The 19,454-nt window shown below is 45.0% G+C and overlaps 1 protein-coding gene across 1 annotated transcript in view; it reads left to right on the top strand.

Annotated features, from left to right (window-relative positions):
- LOC311133392 (receptor-type tyrosine-protein phosphatase gamma-like) overlaps positions 1 to 19,454 on the top strand; it is a gene marked incomplete at its 5' end in the record, with an annotated part of 269,130 nt that overhangs the window by 209,044 nt on the left and 40,632 nt on the right. Inside the window, 3 exons of the mRNA XM_084166893.1 lie at positions 6,073 to 6,139; positions 11,475 to 11,632; positions 15,336 to 15,528. Of these exons, the coding sequence (XP_084023019.1) occupies positions 6,073 to 6,139; positions 11,475 to 11,632; positions 15,336 to 15,528 (418 nt within the window). The remainder of the gene's footprint in view (positions 1 to 6,072; positions 6,140 to 11,474; positions 11,633 to 15,335; positions 15,529 to 19,454) is intronic.

The raw sequence follows: 19,454 nt of genomic DNA, 5'->3' as shown, positions 1-19,454 counted from the left end.
GTGGGTGAATAAACTTGGTTTGAGCTTTGACTAGTTGTCTGTTAGTTTTTCACTCTGTTTGTCAGACCCTAACAGCACTCTATACGGGGCATGGAACAACACACTGACTCAGTCTAAATCAATGCACAATACCAGAATTGAAACACGACATTACTGCTTTACCATCACCACTGAGAAAGAAAAACATCAACAAGCTTGGAAAATGTGTGTTCCTTTTGTTGTCTAAGTGTGTGCAGTGAGCACTGTGTTTGTCTGGGACTGTGACTGTATCGAGCTGTATTGTCTTAAGTGGAGATATAAGAATTGGCTGGCCTGAGTGTGCTGCCGGGTGGGTCTGTTGAGCTAGCAGTGGGCAGGGTCATGGTCAACTCCATCACCCTGAATTGCCATGATTAAAAGTTCATTTGATGCCATCGATTGCGTAAGTGGGCTTTTACTTGGTCCATTACCTCTCCTTTAATACTCCCTTACACACACACACCGAGAGACATACACACTCGCCCACGTTTGCATAGTCCTCCAGTCCTCTTGGGTCCAGATTGGCCATTCTTTACGTTCACTGAATTACAATGATTCTGTCTTCTGCTCTCCCCCTCTCCCTTGCTCTCTCTTGCTCTCCGTCTCTCTCTCTCAACCTCTCCCTTTGTCTCTCTCGCTTCTCTCCTGTCTCTCTCCTCTCTCTTACTCCCGCTCTTCTCTCTCTGTTTCTCCATTCTCCCCCCCCCCCCCCCCCCCCCCCCCCACACCTTCTTATTCCATGAAGAATCAGATCATTCACATCTCTAGACCTCAGAGGTTGAAGTGAAGCTGTGACCTCAATAACTAGGCAGATGCATACTGTATGTATGGGTCTCCAGAGATTCCATCTATGCGTTTGTTCTAATGCAAATATGAGTATGTGTGGGTGTACTTTTTATAATGGCATTTTTCAATCTTAGATCTCCTCTAACTCAAACACTTTCTCCTCTCTCAAGCAGTAACCTGCACGTGTGTGCGTGGGGGGGGGGGGCAATGTAGAATGCAGAGCACAGAGAAATGGACAGACTTATTTTCACACAAACACACACAATGAGCCTCCAAACTGATTGTCAGAGAGCCAGTATCTGGCAGGCCTGGAGAGTGGATGTATCCCTCGGTGTGGTTATCGTGATGAGGTATCCTGTTCAAAAGTGAGGCTTCCCTCTATGGTGATAACCTTAAAGCTCCTCTCCTCTGTCTACCAAGTTACACAACCCCACCAGGCTGCGTATCCACACAACACCAGGAAAGACTACTAGCTAATAGCAACCTCACTGCTTACAGAGAACAAATCAATACACACAATAACTACTAGTACTGGGCGATATGGACAAAAATCCATATCGCGATAAATTGACCCATTTTGTTGTGATAAATTATTTTGGGGGGAGGTGCACAGTTACACTCCATTAGCGCCATTTTTACACCATGTCAAAGAAATTGCCATAATATATTAGCCTAAGTTTGGTTACCAGGTGACCCAGCATATGATTTATAAGATGATATTATGCTGCTACAGAAAGAGATGTATTTTTAACATTCATTTCGTTATGAATTTATTTTTGATTTTAAATGTAATAATATTTCATACCAAGTTCAACTCCATTAGTATATTGGTGTTTGGTGATTGCAGCATGATATTGAACGAGGCTACTCGCAACATCACTTGGAAGAACTGCCAACAACAGGTGTAGGAAGCATGGGATAGAACACAGCTCTCATTGGCTGCTGTAGTTTTGGTTCAAATGAAACGGCATAGATGGAAGTGTTGAGCTCCAGGAGCGTAATGTTTTTTTCTATGCTGTTTTGCTTTCTTATATGCCACGCAGCTCCGTAGGCTGCTGTTTAATGCACGAACATTGTGTAATCACCAAAAATTACCGACATATGCAAAATTGTTTTCGGTATGAGTTAGAAAGTTGTCGGTCATTTTCGGTTTATCGTCCCAGCTCTAATAACTAAAGCCATTTATCAATCAAGTGACCCCCTTCAAGGAGTGTTCGTGTGTGTGTGGACATCTCTGCCTGTGTATGTGTGTGTATACATCTCTGTCAGAGAGTGTGTGTGTGTGTCTCAGTCAGCGTGTTTGTTTGTGTGTGTGTGTATTGTGATTAGATTGCACTCCTCTAACTGTAGCACGTATTAATTAAATGATGTCTGTTGCTATACAGGCAAAATTGTCCCTATCGGCCCACGTGAGCTCTCAGGGCAGCGGCTCTCATTACTTTTACAGCCCACCCTCGCGCTGCGCCGGCCCCCTGATTGAAATAGATTGTGGTAGTAACATCTATCATTACAGTTTTATTGGCTTATTTACAGTCTACATGCTCAGAGATCCACCATACGCTCATTGAGATACACACGTGTGAGCAGAGCAGACCCAGGCCCAGCATCGCTCACAGAGGTGTAATACTTACTGGAGCAAGCATTACTATTGTAACAGGAAGTCTACTTCTGATTAACTCAGCCAAAGTGTACAGTACATTAAGGAGAAGCAGTGTCTTATAGGTGATGGAGGAGTGTTTTGTCTTTCATTTAGGTGACTCTCCATTCCTGCCTGAATCAATTACCTCCAAATTACACTGTGAATGCCAACTGTGCTAATGCCACAGTGCTGCTTCCAATTCAGCAGAGTACTTGCTACTGGATGAGAAATGAGCTCCAGCTTTTAACAGAGAAACAGAATTCATAAAAATGTGTTCTAGTTGGTTTAAGCCATTTGTTAAGCAGTAAATTGAGGAGGAGGCAAGGCCTGGTGCTGTAGTAGTGTACTGTTATATGATGTTTTGGCGCTCCAGCCAGAGTTGTTGTTGATGAAGCGGGACGGCCTAGACACTTTGTCTCTGCTTCCTCTCTCTGTCACCAGTCGCCCTGGTTACAGCGGGACATTCCTCAGCTTAAAGAATCGACTGCCACTGATGTCACCATCCTCAGAAAATAGATGGAGCACTTTAAGTTGATAACGCCGCAAAATATGTTTCTGTTACTTCATTAGGTGTGACTTTTCCCTGTTAATTGATCATAGGTGCTATTTTTACGTGGGAATACATATAATAAAGGTCCAAAAGTCATAAGCACACTTGCAAGAAAGCGACACAGCTATTCTTTAGCACTCATGTCATTGAGAAGGGAAATGCATGTGTTTCTCTAGCTCTCTGACACTGCAGAGACATCCTCGTTTGTCGAACACCACCGACCTATGATTCACCTGCACTACAATTAAAGACGTATGGTGCAATGAGCTAAGAGTCTCTTAAAGGTACAGTTGCCTCATTTACAGTAGTCTTTTATTCTTCACGTCAATGTTTTATGTGAGAGTATGGAGAGACAGAGAGAGTAGAGAGGCCTTTTGGATAGATGAAAATGTTGGAGAGAAAGAATCAGGGCTGTTGGATGGATGATAGCGAGATGAGATGTCATGTGGCTCTGGCCTGGTCTTTCTGCCGTGTCTCTGTGGTGTGGTTTGCCTGAGTCAGGCTGCCTGCATGGGGAGAGGAGAGGAGAGGGACTATGCTGTGGTACTGGCCATGTAGAGACAGACACAGCATGTAACCCCATGGAGAAGGTTCCCAGGGGACAGAGTTGCAGCCTTTAACAGACAATTATTGATAATTAAAATATAATTCCCATGGTCCCATCTTTCTCTCTCTGCCTCCCTCCCTATCTCTTTTTCTCCTTCCCCCCAGTCTATCTTTGAAGCCATCTCTCTCCCTCTCTCTGTCACTCTTGGCAGAGGGCTGTTTTAGGTAGGCTGATTTGGCGCATGGCTCTGCTTAAATAAAACTTCAGTACTGCTACAGTCATTCAGAGCTCTCTGTGGTTTGCCATCTGCCAAAAACATGATTTTTTAAAGAATAAAGGGGCAGTGGGAGAGAACTCAAAGGATTGTGGTAGATGTACGATGCCTCACACGGTGGGTGGGAACAGAGGAACAGAGGAAGATAGTGGGAGGTGACGACACATCAGAGTGGGAGTTAACGGAGGTGGCTGAGACCTGGGGCCTCATTTATCAAAAGTGTGTGGGTACAAAAAAGACTCTAAACCTTGCGTGCACCATTTTTCCCGCAAAGGTTGGTATTTATCCATTTTGAACTTGATGGTAAAGGGTGCGTATCTTCACGCAAATCTCAGACCATGCGTATGCACAACTTCTAGTGGTTGATCAATTGTATTCCAAGCAAATATTGTTATTTTGAAGGGAATTATAATGGTAGGTTAATAAAAACATTATAACGTATGCCTACTGATAAAACAGATGCATTTGCTGTTGGTGAGGAGTCCACATGGCAGCATGTGTTTCTTTTACTTGTATTATATAGGCCTAAATCATGATCATATTGCAGAACGTCTCTGCTTTTCTGACATGACTGGTTTATTCCCACTACACAACAATTATTAGCCTACCTTTATCCATCACAGATTTAATAGCCAAACATGCTTGAAAGTAAATAGACCGGTAGCCAATTTAAAATATATGCCAGTATAGGTAGGCTACAGTATTGCTGTGTGATAGAATCGCAACATCATAGCCTATTTAAACTCAGAGCCTATACCAAGGTAGGAGATAAAAACAAAATATATTGAAAAAACAAAATATTGAACAACAATTCATATTTTCCATAGAAGTGTGCCGTAGCATTTACTTTTATATTGTTAAAATAGACAATCAAACTTTCAGAATGCATGTTTTGTTTGAAAAAGTCACAGCAAAAGATTCAAACATTCTGCCCACACCTCTACATAAATGTGATAAAATTGGCCAATGTGCTTTCTTCTAGAAACTTGTCATGGCCCCGTTCCAACAATTACAAATCATACAGCAAATGAGGGCGTTTTTGTTACCATAAAAGGTGAATGGATGGTGTAGGGCTCGCTCACAAGCGCACAAATATAGTATGGCTCTGATTTATCAATGAAAACATGCATATATGTTGTGTGCAACAGTTTGATAAATCCCAATAATTTGTTGAGCAAGCAAATCCACGTACGCCAGAATTTACTCCGAAATGTACGCACGGTTGAAAAATGAAGACCATGGACTTAGTGGGTCACTGAAGAACAAAGGAGTGCCATGGGAGGGTTAGGAAGGAAGGAAGGTAGCAGGGAAGGTTTCACCTGTAACTGTTAGGTTAGTCTCTTATGCTCTTCACAGTGATGTCCTGCAGTAGGGGTCTTCCTAGTCTCTCCACATGGGGAGAAAAGAAAAGGACACCATTGAAGTGTGTTGAATCTCAGTGTGGGGCTTTGTCCCAATCCTCAAAGATGGCTTCCTTTCCTTGTCTCCCCCTGCTGAGTGCCAGGAAAAAGATCCTGTTTTTAACACTCCTTTCAACCTTTCTGTGAGATGAAATAATGACGTAGGGTAATGGAGTGTATTTTTGCATCTTCCTCCATCTCTCAGTGGTGCTAATCACAGTGTTTTTCTCCCTACTTTACCTGCTGCTCTGCTGCTCACGGACATGGACTATCTGTCACCCCATTTCAGCTGTGTTTTAAAAACATATTCTGAGTGCCTGTTTGGCTAGCTGGATGACCTACATAGTTATAGAGTCTATTGACGTCATGTGTATTGCTCCTCCTGCTCAGGTCAAACAGACCTCTGATTGACTTTGATTGTTCTCACCATATGAGATTGTACTCACTCTACAATAAATTGTCTTTCTCTCTACCCCCTCTCTCTCTCTCTCTCTCTCTCTCTCTCTCTCTTTCTCTCTCTCTCTCTCTCTCTCTCTCTCTCTCTCTCTCTCTCTCTCTCTCTCTCTCTCTCTCTCTCTCTCTCTCTCTCTCTCTCTCTCTCTCTCTCTCTCTCTCTCTCTCTCTCTCTCTCTCTCTCTCTCTCTCTCTCTCTCTCTCTCTCTCTCTCTCTCTCTCTCTCTCTCTCTCTCTCTCTCTCTCTCTCTCTCTGCCCTCCCCTCTCTTTTTCTAACTACTGTTTTCTCTCTTTGTTGGGTGAAAGTATCACAGGGGGTTGAATCGATGTTAGACTTCAATGTATTAGATATTCCCCAGGCTCTAATGTGTGTCTCCTGCTCCTCTCTCCTCTCCTGTTCTCAGGTGGGACTGAAGGACAACCCAGCAGTGGACCCCATTATCCACGGCCTGAGGGGCGTGGTCCATCATGGTGAGTGACACTTCCATCACCCAATCATTCCAGGAGGGACTATGAATTGACCAGTCATTGACCAACAACATTTGTTCATTGAGGATCACAACATTATTTTTGCAAGGTTGCATGTAACACTGTAATATCTCAGCCTCTTTTAATTCGTGTTTCAGTCATTGGGTAGTCAATTTTTTTTTTTGCAACTGCCTAATTATATCAAACATACCCCAGGTTGCACCCAGGAGTCCCGACAGACAAAATAAACTATTAGGAATATTAATATTGGTTCTGCCCACCATTTTTAGCAGATCTGCCAGAGACAATTCAAGCCTTGTCTGAATAAGACCAGAGGGAAATGGGTGTGTCCCTGGTGTAGTGATTATAGTTGGGTAATTGTTTGAACTCTGATATGAGATAAAGCTGCTAAATCTGACAAGAATTGTGTTATAAGGGTGAAGGCTTAAGGCACTCGACAGGCTAAGATAAAGACTGCTCTGGTCTTTGATTCAGTGAGCTCTCACTGATGTAGAAGGGCTGTGTAACTTTGAACTACTGATACATTAAGAACGTGTCTTACAGACAGAACTATACATCGTAAAACAATGCAGAATTATATTGCATGATGATGATGATGATGGTGATAACAATAATGATGATGATACAATCTTCGTCGTCACGTTATGTTTAGTGTAACCAGTGAAAGGCATCATCTTCAATATCATAATTATCCTCCCCATTAATTTCACAATGACAGTCACCATGACAGTCACAATGATAGTCCCATTGTCTTCCTGTCTTTGATGCCATTTGTTATTACTGAGGGCTCTGGCGGTGTCCTGTGGTGAGAGGGTGGAGAGATGATGGGACTAGAGAGGAGGAGAGAGTGAGTGTGATGGGAAATGGGAAACGGGAGGAAATGGGAGAGAGGACAGGAGATAGGGAGTGTGATGATGGCAGTATAAAGGAGGAGGGACTCTGAGGCAGGAGATATGACAGGAGAGGAGAAGGGGAGGAAGTGTGAATGGAGAGAAGAGGAAAGAAGGGAGTGTGCTGGGAGAGGAAAAAAAGGAGGGAGGGAGAGAATGTGACGGGAGAGGAGAGGGAGGAAGAGCTAAGGCTGGGAGAGAGGAGGCAGGCTGTGGCGTGCCCAGGGCCAGGCAGCGTGACGGGGGGTGAGATATGCACTGTCTTTATCAGAGACAGATATGACCGTGGGGTCCCCCGCCTTCCTCATCTCCCACTTTCCTCCCCCGCTGACAGGCCTGTCTCTTGCTGTCTCCCAGTTGTGAATGGAGAGATGTATTTTCAGCTCTGTTGCCGCCACACGGGGAGGGGACAGACACGGAGGGAGGGAGAGGAGGGAGTAAGAGGGAGGGAGACTCTCAAGATTTATGGATTTGAATTAAGCATTCTCATACACACACATACTCACAAACTCACACACAAACTTCCAGCAAACTAATAGCAAAACACATGCAAAGTTCTACACAATTATTCCTTCCAACACAGTGTTTACCCTATATTCATTTATTTTTTATTCTGCCGAGACGTGCTTTTAAGATCACAGTGACAAGTTACAACAAGTGACATATCTTCCTCAGATTCTCATCAGATCGTTCCAGAAACCTTCACGGTAACTACACTGAACAAAAAAAAAAAAAATGCTACATGCAACAACTTCTAAGATTTTACTGAGTTACAGTTCATATAAGGAAATCAGTCAATTGAAATAAACAAATTAGGCCCTAATCTATGGATTTCACATGACTGGGAATACAGATATGTATCTGTTGGTCACAGATACCTTTAAAAAAAGGTAGGGGCGTGGATCAGAAAATAAGTCAATATCTGGTGTGACCACCATTTGCGTCATGCAGTGCGACACATCTCCTTCGCATAGAGTTGATCAGGCTGTTGATTGTGGCCTGTGGAATGTTGTTCCTCTTGTCTTCAATGGCTGTGTGAAGTTGCTGGATATTGGCGGGAACTGGAACACGCTTTCGTACATGTCGATCCAGAGCATCCCAAACATGATCAATGGGTGACATGTCAAACGAATATGCAGGCCATGGAAGAACTGGACCATTTTCAGCTCCAGGAATTGTGTACAGATCCTTGTGACATTGGGCCGTGCATTATCATGCTGAAACATGAGGTGATGGCAGCGGATGGATGGCACAACAATGGGCCTCAGGATCTCGTCACGGTGTCTCTGTGCTTTTAAATTGCCATCGATAAAATGCAATTGATGCCAGTGGCCATCAAAGGTGAGCATTTGCCCACTGAAATCGGTTACGACTCCGAACTGCAGTCAGGTCAAGACCCTGGTGAGGACGACGAGCACGCAGATGAGCTTCACTGAGACGGTTTCTGACAGATTGTGCAGAAATTATTTGGTTGTGCAAACCCACAGTTTCATCAGCTGTCCGGCTGGCTGGTCTTAGATTATCCTGCAGGTGAAGAAGCCGGATGTGGAGGTCCTTGGCTGGCGTGGTTACATGTGGTCTGCGGTTGTGAGGCCGGTTGGACGTACTGCTAAATTCTCTAAAACGACATTGGAGGCGGCTTATGGTAGAGAAATTAACATACAATTCTCTGGCAACAGCCCTGGTGGACATTACTCCAGTCAGCATGCAAATTGCACACTCCCTCAAACCTTGAGACATCTGTGGCATTGTGTTGGGTTAAGGAAGGATCACATAATTCCATCAAGGTCATCAGGCGGGATCAGCCAATGCATTATACTCTTGAGCAAACATCCCATAACTGCAGGTGGCAGTAAATCCCCAACTTTGGCTTTATACCTGTTCAAACAACACTCCAGGTGGCAGTATGCACCCTTTCAGTTTGTTTACCAACTCGTATAAGTAGTAGAAGAAGAAAATGGACTACTTCAAAATGGAGATGGCCTCAATAGCACTGCCCATGCTCACAGACGCCATAATGGGACAGATACAATGTTGCGTCCTCTAACTATCTCTATGAGCCAACCCTATTAATAGATGTATGTAATGATTGTTAGCTAAGATACGGTAATGTTACGCTAGCTAAATAATTTTTGGGGTTAGTATAGAATTGTCTGGTGATGTCATTGAGTTCAAGAGATAAAATTAAACAAAGGAAGAGAACATCATTTAATTTTCAGCCATTTATGTTAGAATGTCCTTTAAAAAAAGTCCCCAGAAGTGACCTTCTCACAGCCGTTCAACAACACCCCCCCAACCCTTCTCATAGTCTTTCAACAATCCCCCCCCCACCCCCTGCCACCGCTGCTGAAAAAAATCCTAAGGGAAACACTGCAACACATCCTATCCCATTCCCTGGGATCCATCCACAGGTAGACACACTAACAAACACTTGTTTGAAGAAAATAAGAAGTGCTGTGAGAACGTTGTGAAGCCATCTTCTGTTTTCAATGGCTCTGTGTGTTTCCTGTGTCTCAAAGGAAGGCCTTTTAATTGTAATATTAGCGTCGCGGCGACGGAGCTCATTCTGCTGGTATTTTAAGCACACGGGCCTGTGGAACAGGAAATCTGTCTGCTCAAGTACGGTAATCATCCATTAGGTTCCTTCGTTACTTAGTCTTAATATTTAATTATACGGCAAGGGCAGGTACAGAATCTAGGCGCAAAGACACGTCCTCGGGACACAAATCAGGAAACACCAAGTGCTTACAGACACAGTTCTGAGTATCTGTGTGTGTGTGCTTGCGTGAGATCATGCATGTGTGTGTGTGTGTGTGTCTGTGTGTAGTTTACAGCTCAGATATCTCTTGTGCAGGAGACAGATGTTGCGAGTGGATTTAAGCTGGGGCCAGTCAACACATGCATGTACATTAAAAACCCACAAGGCGTTGTCTGGCTTTAATCTTAATAGAACAATGTAAATCCTTTGTTCATTCATTTCCTATTTGAATAAGCACGAGAAGAGTGCAGAAGACTGAAATAAACTGTACACTCAGTACAGTGGTTGCCCATCTACGCATGCAAATCATAGGGTACATTGTAAATATGCAGTGAGCCACAGCCTTTTTTCTGTCTGATGACGTGGGGATTTGAGCTGTGAAAAGGTACTGGGGCATAATATGAAGATTTAGGAGTGATTCAAGTTGATCTACTAATAAATACGTCTCAGCTGTATGAGACAGTGGTGTCTTGATGCTGGATATGAAGGAGGTAAAGGAGAGCGGGGCTGATGGGGTGACATACTGTACTCCCCCAACCCTGTACGTCATTGTATTCTCTTGCATATACTGTATGTACAGTATATGTACATGGCCCAGTGTTAGCTCAGTGTCAGTCATTGTTTGCTCAGTGAACCGTTCTTTCTCAGTGGTCTCCTGTGACAGTGCTGAAATTAACTCCCCGCTCCTCACTGGCATTACAAGTCCATTAATTCAGCGTCTCAAAGTGGCTTTGAAGTCTCCACTGACTAGGCACTCTCCAACCCTGATCGGAAATGAATTTATAAAGGCTGAAATAGCTTACCATACAGTAGACTACAGTACATTATGTGAGCCTAGCTAGTGGTACAGCTGTGGTAGTAGCAGTAGTATAGTGCCTTCCTTGCCACTGTGCCTGCTTCTATCTGTCCTCTATTCTCCAGCAGTGGCTTTAATCCCCCAGCTCTCCCATTCACATCCAATCTGATGCGGCTCCGTGGCGCATTGCTAGCACGCTAAGCCCCTTTTTCATCCCTGCCCAATAGGATTCCCAGTTTAGTTATGTATTGAAAATGTGGGGCAGGAGGATTCATACAGTCATTTTGTTTTGTTTCCTCGCCACATGTTTGGAGGTTATTTACATTGTTATCTCTATTTGGAGGGGGGGGGGGACTCCTCATTGTTGGTCATGAAAAGTTATGGCACAAGAGGTTTGCCCCCTCTCTCTTTATCACTATCCTGAGCAAAGTGTGGATGCCATTGTTGTCTTTGACTGATAAGCATTGCCATCACAACAGGATTTTGGAAGGAAATGGGCCGGTTTTGTCCTCAGTGGGATTGATCAGCTATAAGAGAGGTATTTGTGTCAAGCTTGAGTCGTCCATTGGGTTCTGATGTAGCCTGGGACACTGGGGCCAGATCCAGTGGTTACACACACCAGCTCTGACTCAGGCCTGGTTGAATAATCCTCATGGCAGCCAAACTAGACTACTTGCATCAGTACTAGAGGGTTATACCTATACTCAATGATTCAGTGACAAAGAGAAAAAAATCCCCATGACCCTGTTTACGCCAATCAATAAGGATATTTTCTAATTCCCAAGCATTGTAGTATAGAGATAGTGACTGTATGTGGCTGTGACTGAATGGTCAATACTGTTTCCTTGTGTCACTGTGCTTGTTCTCCCCCAGAGAAAGAAACCTTCCTGGAGCCTTTTGTTCTGAGGGACCTGTTGCCATCATCGTTGGGGAGTTACTACCGCTACACAGGCTCTCTCACAACCCCACCCTGCAGCAAGGTGGTTGAGTGGATCGTCTTCAACAGACCTGTGTTCGTCTCCTACAAACAGGTGAGTCACTTTATCTCTCTCTCGCTCTCGTTCTCTCTCACACACACACACACACACACACACACACACACACACACACACACACACACACACACACACACACACACACACACACACACACACACTGACTTCTTTCCTTTGACTAATGGCCTCCTTCTTCCAGGAGCTTTAATTTGCTCACATACCTAATGTGTGATGTCTGCATTTGTGACTGGGTTGAGACAGACATGGTTAGTAATGTGATGGTGCAGTTTCTGGCCTCGCTGGGTCCTTCTCTCCTCCCCAACAGTCCAGGAACATTTGTCCAACTTACATTCTAATGAGGCCAAATGAGTTAGAAGAAGCCAAATGTGGACGAAGTATTGGCTTCATATAAGGGGACACAGCAGGAGAGGAAGAGAGAAAGAGAGATAGGGAGAAAGAAGAGAGGAGAGAAAAAGAGCGAGAGATGGAGAGGTAAAGAGAGAAAGAAGGAGAGGAAGAGGAGGAAAAGGACTGTGAGAGAGGGAATGTGTGGGCTGTGGTGTTGAGGGGTGGCCGAGCGTTGCCCCCTGTGAGCGTGCTCGGTGGCAGACCATGTTTATCTGCCAGAGCTTAGTCAAGGCCCAGACAGCTCTGAAGCTGTGGAGGAGAGGCGCTGCCTGGCTCTGGGCCCACAGAGAGATAGGTCATTCATACATAAAGCTTTATAACCACTTGAATACCACTAGCTCACCGTTAGTCAGCTTCACATTCCCCTTACATACTGTCTGGCTAGATAACATACTGGCTGCTACATAGAGCTCAGCTGAAGATAAATCACCCATAAGCAACAGCATATCCTACTGCTGAATGCAAAATACCACACTAGTACATAGGTCTATGCACCCTTAATAGCTAGCATAAAGGTGGGCAGTCACAGCAGCTGCGTGCACAGTACGGCTAGCAATAAGACTACCACATACACTTCAATCCTATATAAAACCAGCAATACATTCACTGTATGCATACAGCTAGAATAAACGGGTCTTCACACACACAGCCAGAAGAAGATGGGTCTAAGGCACTGCATCTCAGTGCTTGAGGCGTCACTACAGACCCCCTGGTTAGATTCCAGGCTGTATCACAACCGGCCGTGATTGAGAGTCCCATAGGGCGGCGCACAATTGGCCCAGCGTCGTCCGGTGTAGGCCGTCATTGTAAATAAGAATTTGCTCTTAACTGACTTGCCTAGTTAAATAAAGGTAAAATCAAAAATCAAAAAAATTAAAGTTTCACTATTATAACCTACTGTACAAATGAGTTCATTTTCTAATGGGGGACATTACAATATTCTGTAAAAGGATCATTTAAAATTAGCAAATGTTATTTTACTCTTGAATACAATGATAAATCGCAGACATGTTTTACAATAGGGTGTTAATGGGAGCTCATGGTGCTTCTTCACCAGAGGACAGCAGGTGTCTCATAGCAGAGTAGAGGGGATTTGTCTGTTGTCATCCTCTGAATTATAAGAGAGCGGAGAGGCAGTGGAGAGAAGATGAAAAACAGCATGGAGGAACTCTGAGCATGACCTTTTGGATTATTTGATTTTGCCTGAGATCCAGTCAACAATGAATAATACTCTGTCATATATATAGAATATACAATGGGGGTTTTTCACAGCACCTCTACAGACTTTCCTGGTATAAGAAGTCTTTTTTTAGACTTTCCTGAGAGACGGCGGGCTAGCTAGTTACCATGATCGACACATGAGAGGTGATAAACAGGACTTACAGGGGCTCTATCCATCCAGGCAGCACGTCCTTCCTTCCTGTCACTGGGATCCCTTATCATTACCGTTCCTGTCATCTATCCTCCAGATGTTTACCCCTGACCCATTAGTCAGTCTTTTTTATTTTATTTAACTTGGCTTTGAAGTCTATTGTTACCACCTTCCCTGTCCTGAGGTTTGAAGAAAACATCATTGTCCAAGATGAAAGAACATGGAAAGAAGACACAGTGCACTCCCTCTCCCCTCTCTCTCCCTCCCTCCCTCCCTCCCTCCCTCCCTCCCTCCCTCCCTCCCTCCCTCTCCCTCCCTCTCTCTCTCCCTCCCTCCATCTCAGTCTTTTGTTCTTGATCAGTGGTGGAAGTAGGTCATTGGAAATGACAGATGTAGCTTAAGGGTGGCTTTTAAAGCAGATCGATGCTCAGCTATTCCATAGTGACAGCTCTGCCTAAAATGCTTCCACTTGTAACATCTGGACTGTGTGTGTGTGTGTGTGTGTGTGTGTGTGTGTGTGTGTGTGTGTGTGTGTGTGTGTGTGTGTGTGTGTGTGTGTGTGTGTGTGTGTGTGTGTGTGTGTGCCACGCCGGGCCACTTAACCCTCTGCTCTCCCCATCACAGATGCCTTTCTCACTAGTCACAGAAGTGTGTGTGTGTTCGCGCATGTGTCATGGCGTGTTTGCGTGAGTGTGTGCGCCGTCACTCCTGGAAGGATTAGTCTCCAATCGCACTGTGGTTTCCACACAAAGACAGAAATCCTCTGGCAGGCCTGGAAGAGATTTCAACCCCAATAAGCTGCTTTTTCAGGAGGGTGATGCCATATTAGGGATTAGCAGATTCTAGTCTGATTAAGAGATTTGGTGGAGAGCAGCGTATTGCTTCGACACGGCCTGGCTTGAGCCTGTGTGGTCTGTGCCAGGGCTGGAGGCTACTGATGTTTAGCAGATCAGCCATGATGCTAATGCAGCCTATAGAAGGTCTCAGCCTACGGGACATCACAGGTGGCCTACCAAAGAATGGAAGGTATGTTATTATTCTGCTGGAATACATCTTCTCTATACTGACAGATGAGAGAGATCTGTGGTGCACACACATACACACCCTCCACACCCACTGTAGGGGGTAGTCATTGAGCTGAGTATTCCCCAGGCCTCCAGTCTCAGTCTGCTTAGTAAACACACACAGAGCCGAGCAGACAGGGAAGTGTTCCAACTCTCTCTCTGTAACCATACCGACTGCTTGTTTATCCCACAACCTCACTCCCACTCCCTGACCAAATCACACACTGAGGAAATGAGACCCTCCCTCCCTACATCTCTCTTTCTCTCTCCGCCTGTTTTCACTCTAAATCGACTGTGTGTTTTTCACATGAGCAGTCTCAGCTCACGTTGTTTCTTTAGCCATCAGCGTGTCATCATGATGTTGACAGACAGACTTTGCACTCATCATCTTAAACTGCAGCTCTTAAACCGCTCGGCAGATTATTATGATTTTCCTGGAACCCTGCTCCTGGTCAGATAATGGTTATTCTGTGGTTGTGGTTGTTCTTTTCTGAGCTGAGGAGAGGAGAGGACAGGAGGGGGACAGCTGGTCATGTTTTTCTGTTTGCTTCATGAACACTATTCCCCTGATTAGGCTGTGCTAGCTTGGCCCTGCACGCCTCAGACTCTCAGCTAGGAACAAGATTACAACATTACACATGTATGGGCAAAGGAAAATAGGATCTCACTGTGCATTGGCTGCTTGAAAGATGCCATGAACAAAACAAATCAGATCATGAATCCAATTTTCCAGTTGAAATGATGTCAGAGGTTTCAATATCCTCAGAATGTATTATGGTAATTTCTCTCCTCCTTAATGTGTGTGTTTTTCCTTCTGCCTCTCTCTTCCTCTCTCTCTCTTTCTCTCTTTTTCTCTTTTTCGTTCTCTACCTCTCTCTTTCTCTATCTCTTTTAGCTGGAGGCGTTCTACTCCATCTTCACCACAGAGCAGCAGGACCATGTGAAGTCTGTGGAATACCTGAGGAGCAACTTCCGGCCAATCCAGAGCCTTGACAACCGTGATGTCTTCAAGTCCGCAGTCAGAGACGCCTGGCTACCTGACCTGACAGACAGCCTGGGCAACCCGTACGGAACAGAGGCATCCAAAGGTAAGGCAGGACCACACACATGATTTGATACTGCCCATCCTGGTTACAGTCCAATCCACATGCTTCTTATTCAAAGTAACACCAAGGTGAATAGCATAGAATTGTTAGTTTTTAGACATTTAAGGAGACTTTTGAGTAAAATTGTATTCAAAGATTGGAGCACAGCACATTGTTGCTCTCCAGTGAACGCTTGCTCATACCAAAATGTGAATGCCTCAGAATCCCTAAGGTACAATCCAACATATCCTGACTCTGCCATTCTGGAATTTTCTCTGTTGGTTTGGGACAAACGAGGAGTGTTGCTCCCCTACCATACGGTACTGGGAGGCCCACGAGTGGCCAGTCTTTTACTGGCTCATTACTGGTTCCAGTACAACATGTCTCCCTACACAACATGGAGTGTGGTTACATGCTTCACGTCTCCTGCGACCCTCTCACACAGTGAGCTAGCACCTGTCTGAACTGCATGACCACACCATTCTGGTTGCAGACAGAATAACGGTGTGCCTGTAGAGGGACCTGCCACCTATTCACTCCACTGCACAGCCCCTGCTGCTTTTGTGTGTGTGTGTGTGTGTGTGTGTGTGTGTGTGTGTGTGTGTGTGTGTGTGTGTGTGTGTGTGTGTGTGTGTGTGTGTGTGTGTGTGTGTGTGTGTGTGTGTGCGTGCGTGCGTGTATGTGTGCACTTCAGTGCTTCCAAAACTGTACTACACAAGGAAAGCACAATCACAATGTGATAGCATCATGCTTCCCCAAGATGAGTAGCCTAGTAGAAAGGGAACGTTCCAATCCAGCACTCTTCCTCATAGCTCATTGTGTCACAGCTGACAAATGACACAATTCCATCAAATCAAGAACAGACTGCAGCCTTTCTCTACCTCCAGCTCAATGTGTTGCCGGACCCGTGTGCCACTCACCACTGTGAACGCGATCAGCCTGAAAATTGTGCTCTATGTTTTTAAGTGCAGGTGTGCGTGTGTGTGTGTGTGTGTGTGTGTGAGAGAGTGTGCGTGCATGCGTGCGTGTGTGTGCGTGCGTGCGTGTGTGTGTGTGTACATGCGTGTGTTTGTGTCGGAAGTCCTTTACTCCATTCCCTCTGCCCTTGAAACACAAAGGGGAATGGTATAATAATAATATGCCATTTAGCAGACGCTTTTATCCATTTTTACATATGGGTGGTCCCGGGGATCGAACCCACTACCCTGGCGTTACAAGCGCCATGCTCTACCAATTGAGCTATAGAGGACCACGGTATGCTATGAACTGCTACAGTGAAGGCAGGTAGCTTAGTGGTTAAGAGCGTTGTGCCAGTAACCGAAAGGTCGCTGGTTCTAATCCCCGAGCCGACTAGGTGAAAAATCTGTCGATGTGCCCTTGAGCAAGGCACTTAACCCTAATTGCTCATGTAAGTCGCTCTGGAGAAGAGTGTCTGCTAAATGACACAAAAAAAAAAAAAAAAAAAAAAAGGACTGAGTGACTACTTAGAAGTCTCTGGTCAAGGAGCTATTCTATTCTGTCACCTACTAGCCTGTAGAATGGCTGCTAATGAAAAAGGGAAATCAAGAAACATTACCAGGTCCTGGAGAGCCCAATATCTCTGTAATGATCGCAATTAGAATTAATTTAGGTGCTCTGAAGTAACTCACTAATCCACAGACAAAAAGCTTAGGAGATTTCCATCCATCCATCAAACAATTATTTTTCCCCATTTATGGGCATGGAAAATTGATTGGCGGCACAGCGAGCTGTCACCCGGAGAGTGATGGGATGGAGGGATGGAGGGGTAGATGATAATTGGGATGGAGAGTGTGATGGCTGTCATTCCTTCCAACAATAGAGGCATGGAATTGAAGCCTAAGGGGTGAAATGAGCTCCCATGGCTTTAGCCGGGGTGAATTAACTGATCAGTTCCAAAAACACAAGGGTTTGGAGTGGGTTTAGAAGGGGATGGAGGGTCTGTTGGATCTATTCCCCCCCCCCCCCACAGTAGTTAGGATTTTAAGAGACGACAATGGAAGGGATGGCAAGCCATGGTTTAACGTAGGTCAGCTGACGTAATAGTTTTTGAACAGCTTCAGTGTGCCTTGGTATGTATTCTACAAGTGTCTGTATCTAATGGAGGGATGAGACACCATTCTTTCACGAGAAATTCCATCACTTGGTGTTTGTTGATGGTGGTGGAAAACACTGTCTCAGGCACCGCTCCAGAATCTCCCATAAGTGTTAAATTGGGTTGAGATCTGGTGACTGAGACACACACACCCATACACCCACACACACACACCCACAAACAAACACACACACACACACACACACAAACACACACACTCACACATACACACACCCTTTAAAACCCCTATGCTGCTTTGAGACCCCTCTTTCAAAGTAACTGAGATCTCTTCTTCTAGCCATGGTAGCCCATGTAATGGGCAACTGGGCTTTTATATACATGAGCATGATGGGATGTTAATTGCTTAATAAACTCAGGAACCCCACCTGTGTGGAAGCACCTGCTTTCAATATACTTTGTATCCCTCATTTACCGACGTGTTTCCTTTATTTTGGCAGTTACCTGTAGCTATTACACAGTTCTGACCCCACAGGAATGTTCTGAGTATTTAGTTGTGTGACATACATCCTGAAGTAAGCTCTTTGAAGTTCCAGAAAGGTAGCTGGCTCTCTCACCGTACTCTCACTCCTTCATATTAGCCATTCATCTACCAGCATGGTCAGATAACCACATGGCCACAGATCACCTTCCGCCTTTAAACTGCCTCTCACATCTCTTAAGAGACATCCTCTCCTCTTTGGTGGCCAGTATGAAAGAATGATGTCCCCCTTGCCATCACTACCTTTCCTCTGTGTGTGTGTGTGTGTGTGTGTGTGTGTGTGTGTGTGTGTGTGTGTGTGTGTGTGTGTGTGTGTGTGTGTGTGTGTGTGTACATGCATTTGTGTGTGTCGGAAGTCCGTTACTCCATCCCCTCTGCCCTTGAAACACAAAGGGGAATGGTATGCTATGAACTGCTACAGTGAAGGACTGAGTGACTACTTAGAAGTCTCTGGTCAAGGAGCTATTATATTCTGTCACCTGGATCCTGTAGAATGGCTGCTAATGAAAAAAGGAAATCAGGAAACATTACCTGGTTCTGGAGAGCCCAATATCTTAGTAATTATCACAAATTTCAAATGTAGGTGCTCTGAAATAACTGTCTGTGCACTCTGCTGTACTATTGCTGCAAGCCCTCATCTATCCGCAGTCAGGTCACACCAGATCCACTGCAGTATTAGACGTTTGTCCAGGTCCCCAGGACTTCAAGAGATGCTAGGGTCAACGTGAGCGCCTATGACCATCTAGTAGGCTCACGGCTTGCTAGGGTGTTGTGGATGGGTATTGAGGTAGTGCTTGAACCGCGAGCTACATCTCTGAGGATCGCAGGTTCAATCCCAGTGCTAGGTACTCATTTGTATTTTTTCCGTTTTAACCTTAACCTTATCCCAAACCTTAACCCTTACATTAACCAGTTGGAATTAATCCCTACATTTAATCGTCAAGTTTTTATGTTTATCCCCCCCTCTGGACAAACATTGAATACTGAAGTGAGACAGTGAGATCTTGTTGCTATCAGAGTGGAGTCATGAGGGGCTATGGGGCCTGGGAGGGATGAAGGAGAGATCCTCTTATGCCTTTCATCACAGCAATGCCACCTTACCTACTGCCCCCTATTCACCTCTCTCACCTCTCTCTCTTGTCTTTCTATTTCTCTATCTCTCTCTATCTCTCTCTCACACACATGAGCTGAGAGACTTTCTCTGAGAGTGACAGTGCAGGCTGACCCACCCCAGCTAGGTGTTATCTAGAGGACACCCTGTGTGTGTGGAGGTCGAACAGGTTCCATTGGCTAAGCCAGCCAGGCAGGCAGGCAGCA

The sequence above is a fragment of the Coregonus lavaretus genome (assembly GCF_964263955.1).
Source record: "Coregonus lavaretus genome assembly, chromosome: 8".
NCBI classification, from domain to species: Eukaryota; Metazoa; Chordata; class Actinopteri; order Salmoniformes; family Salmonidae; genus Coregonus; species Coregonus lavaretus.
This window is presented reverse-complemented; position numbering and strand designations above follow the sequence as displayed.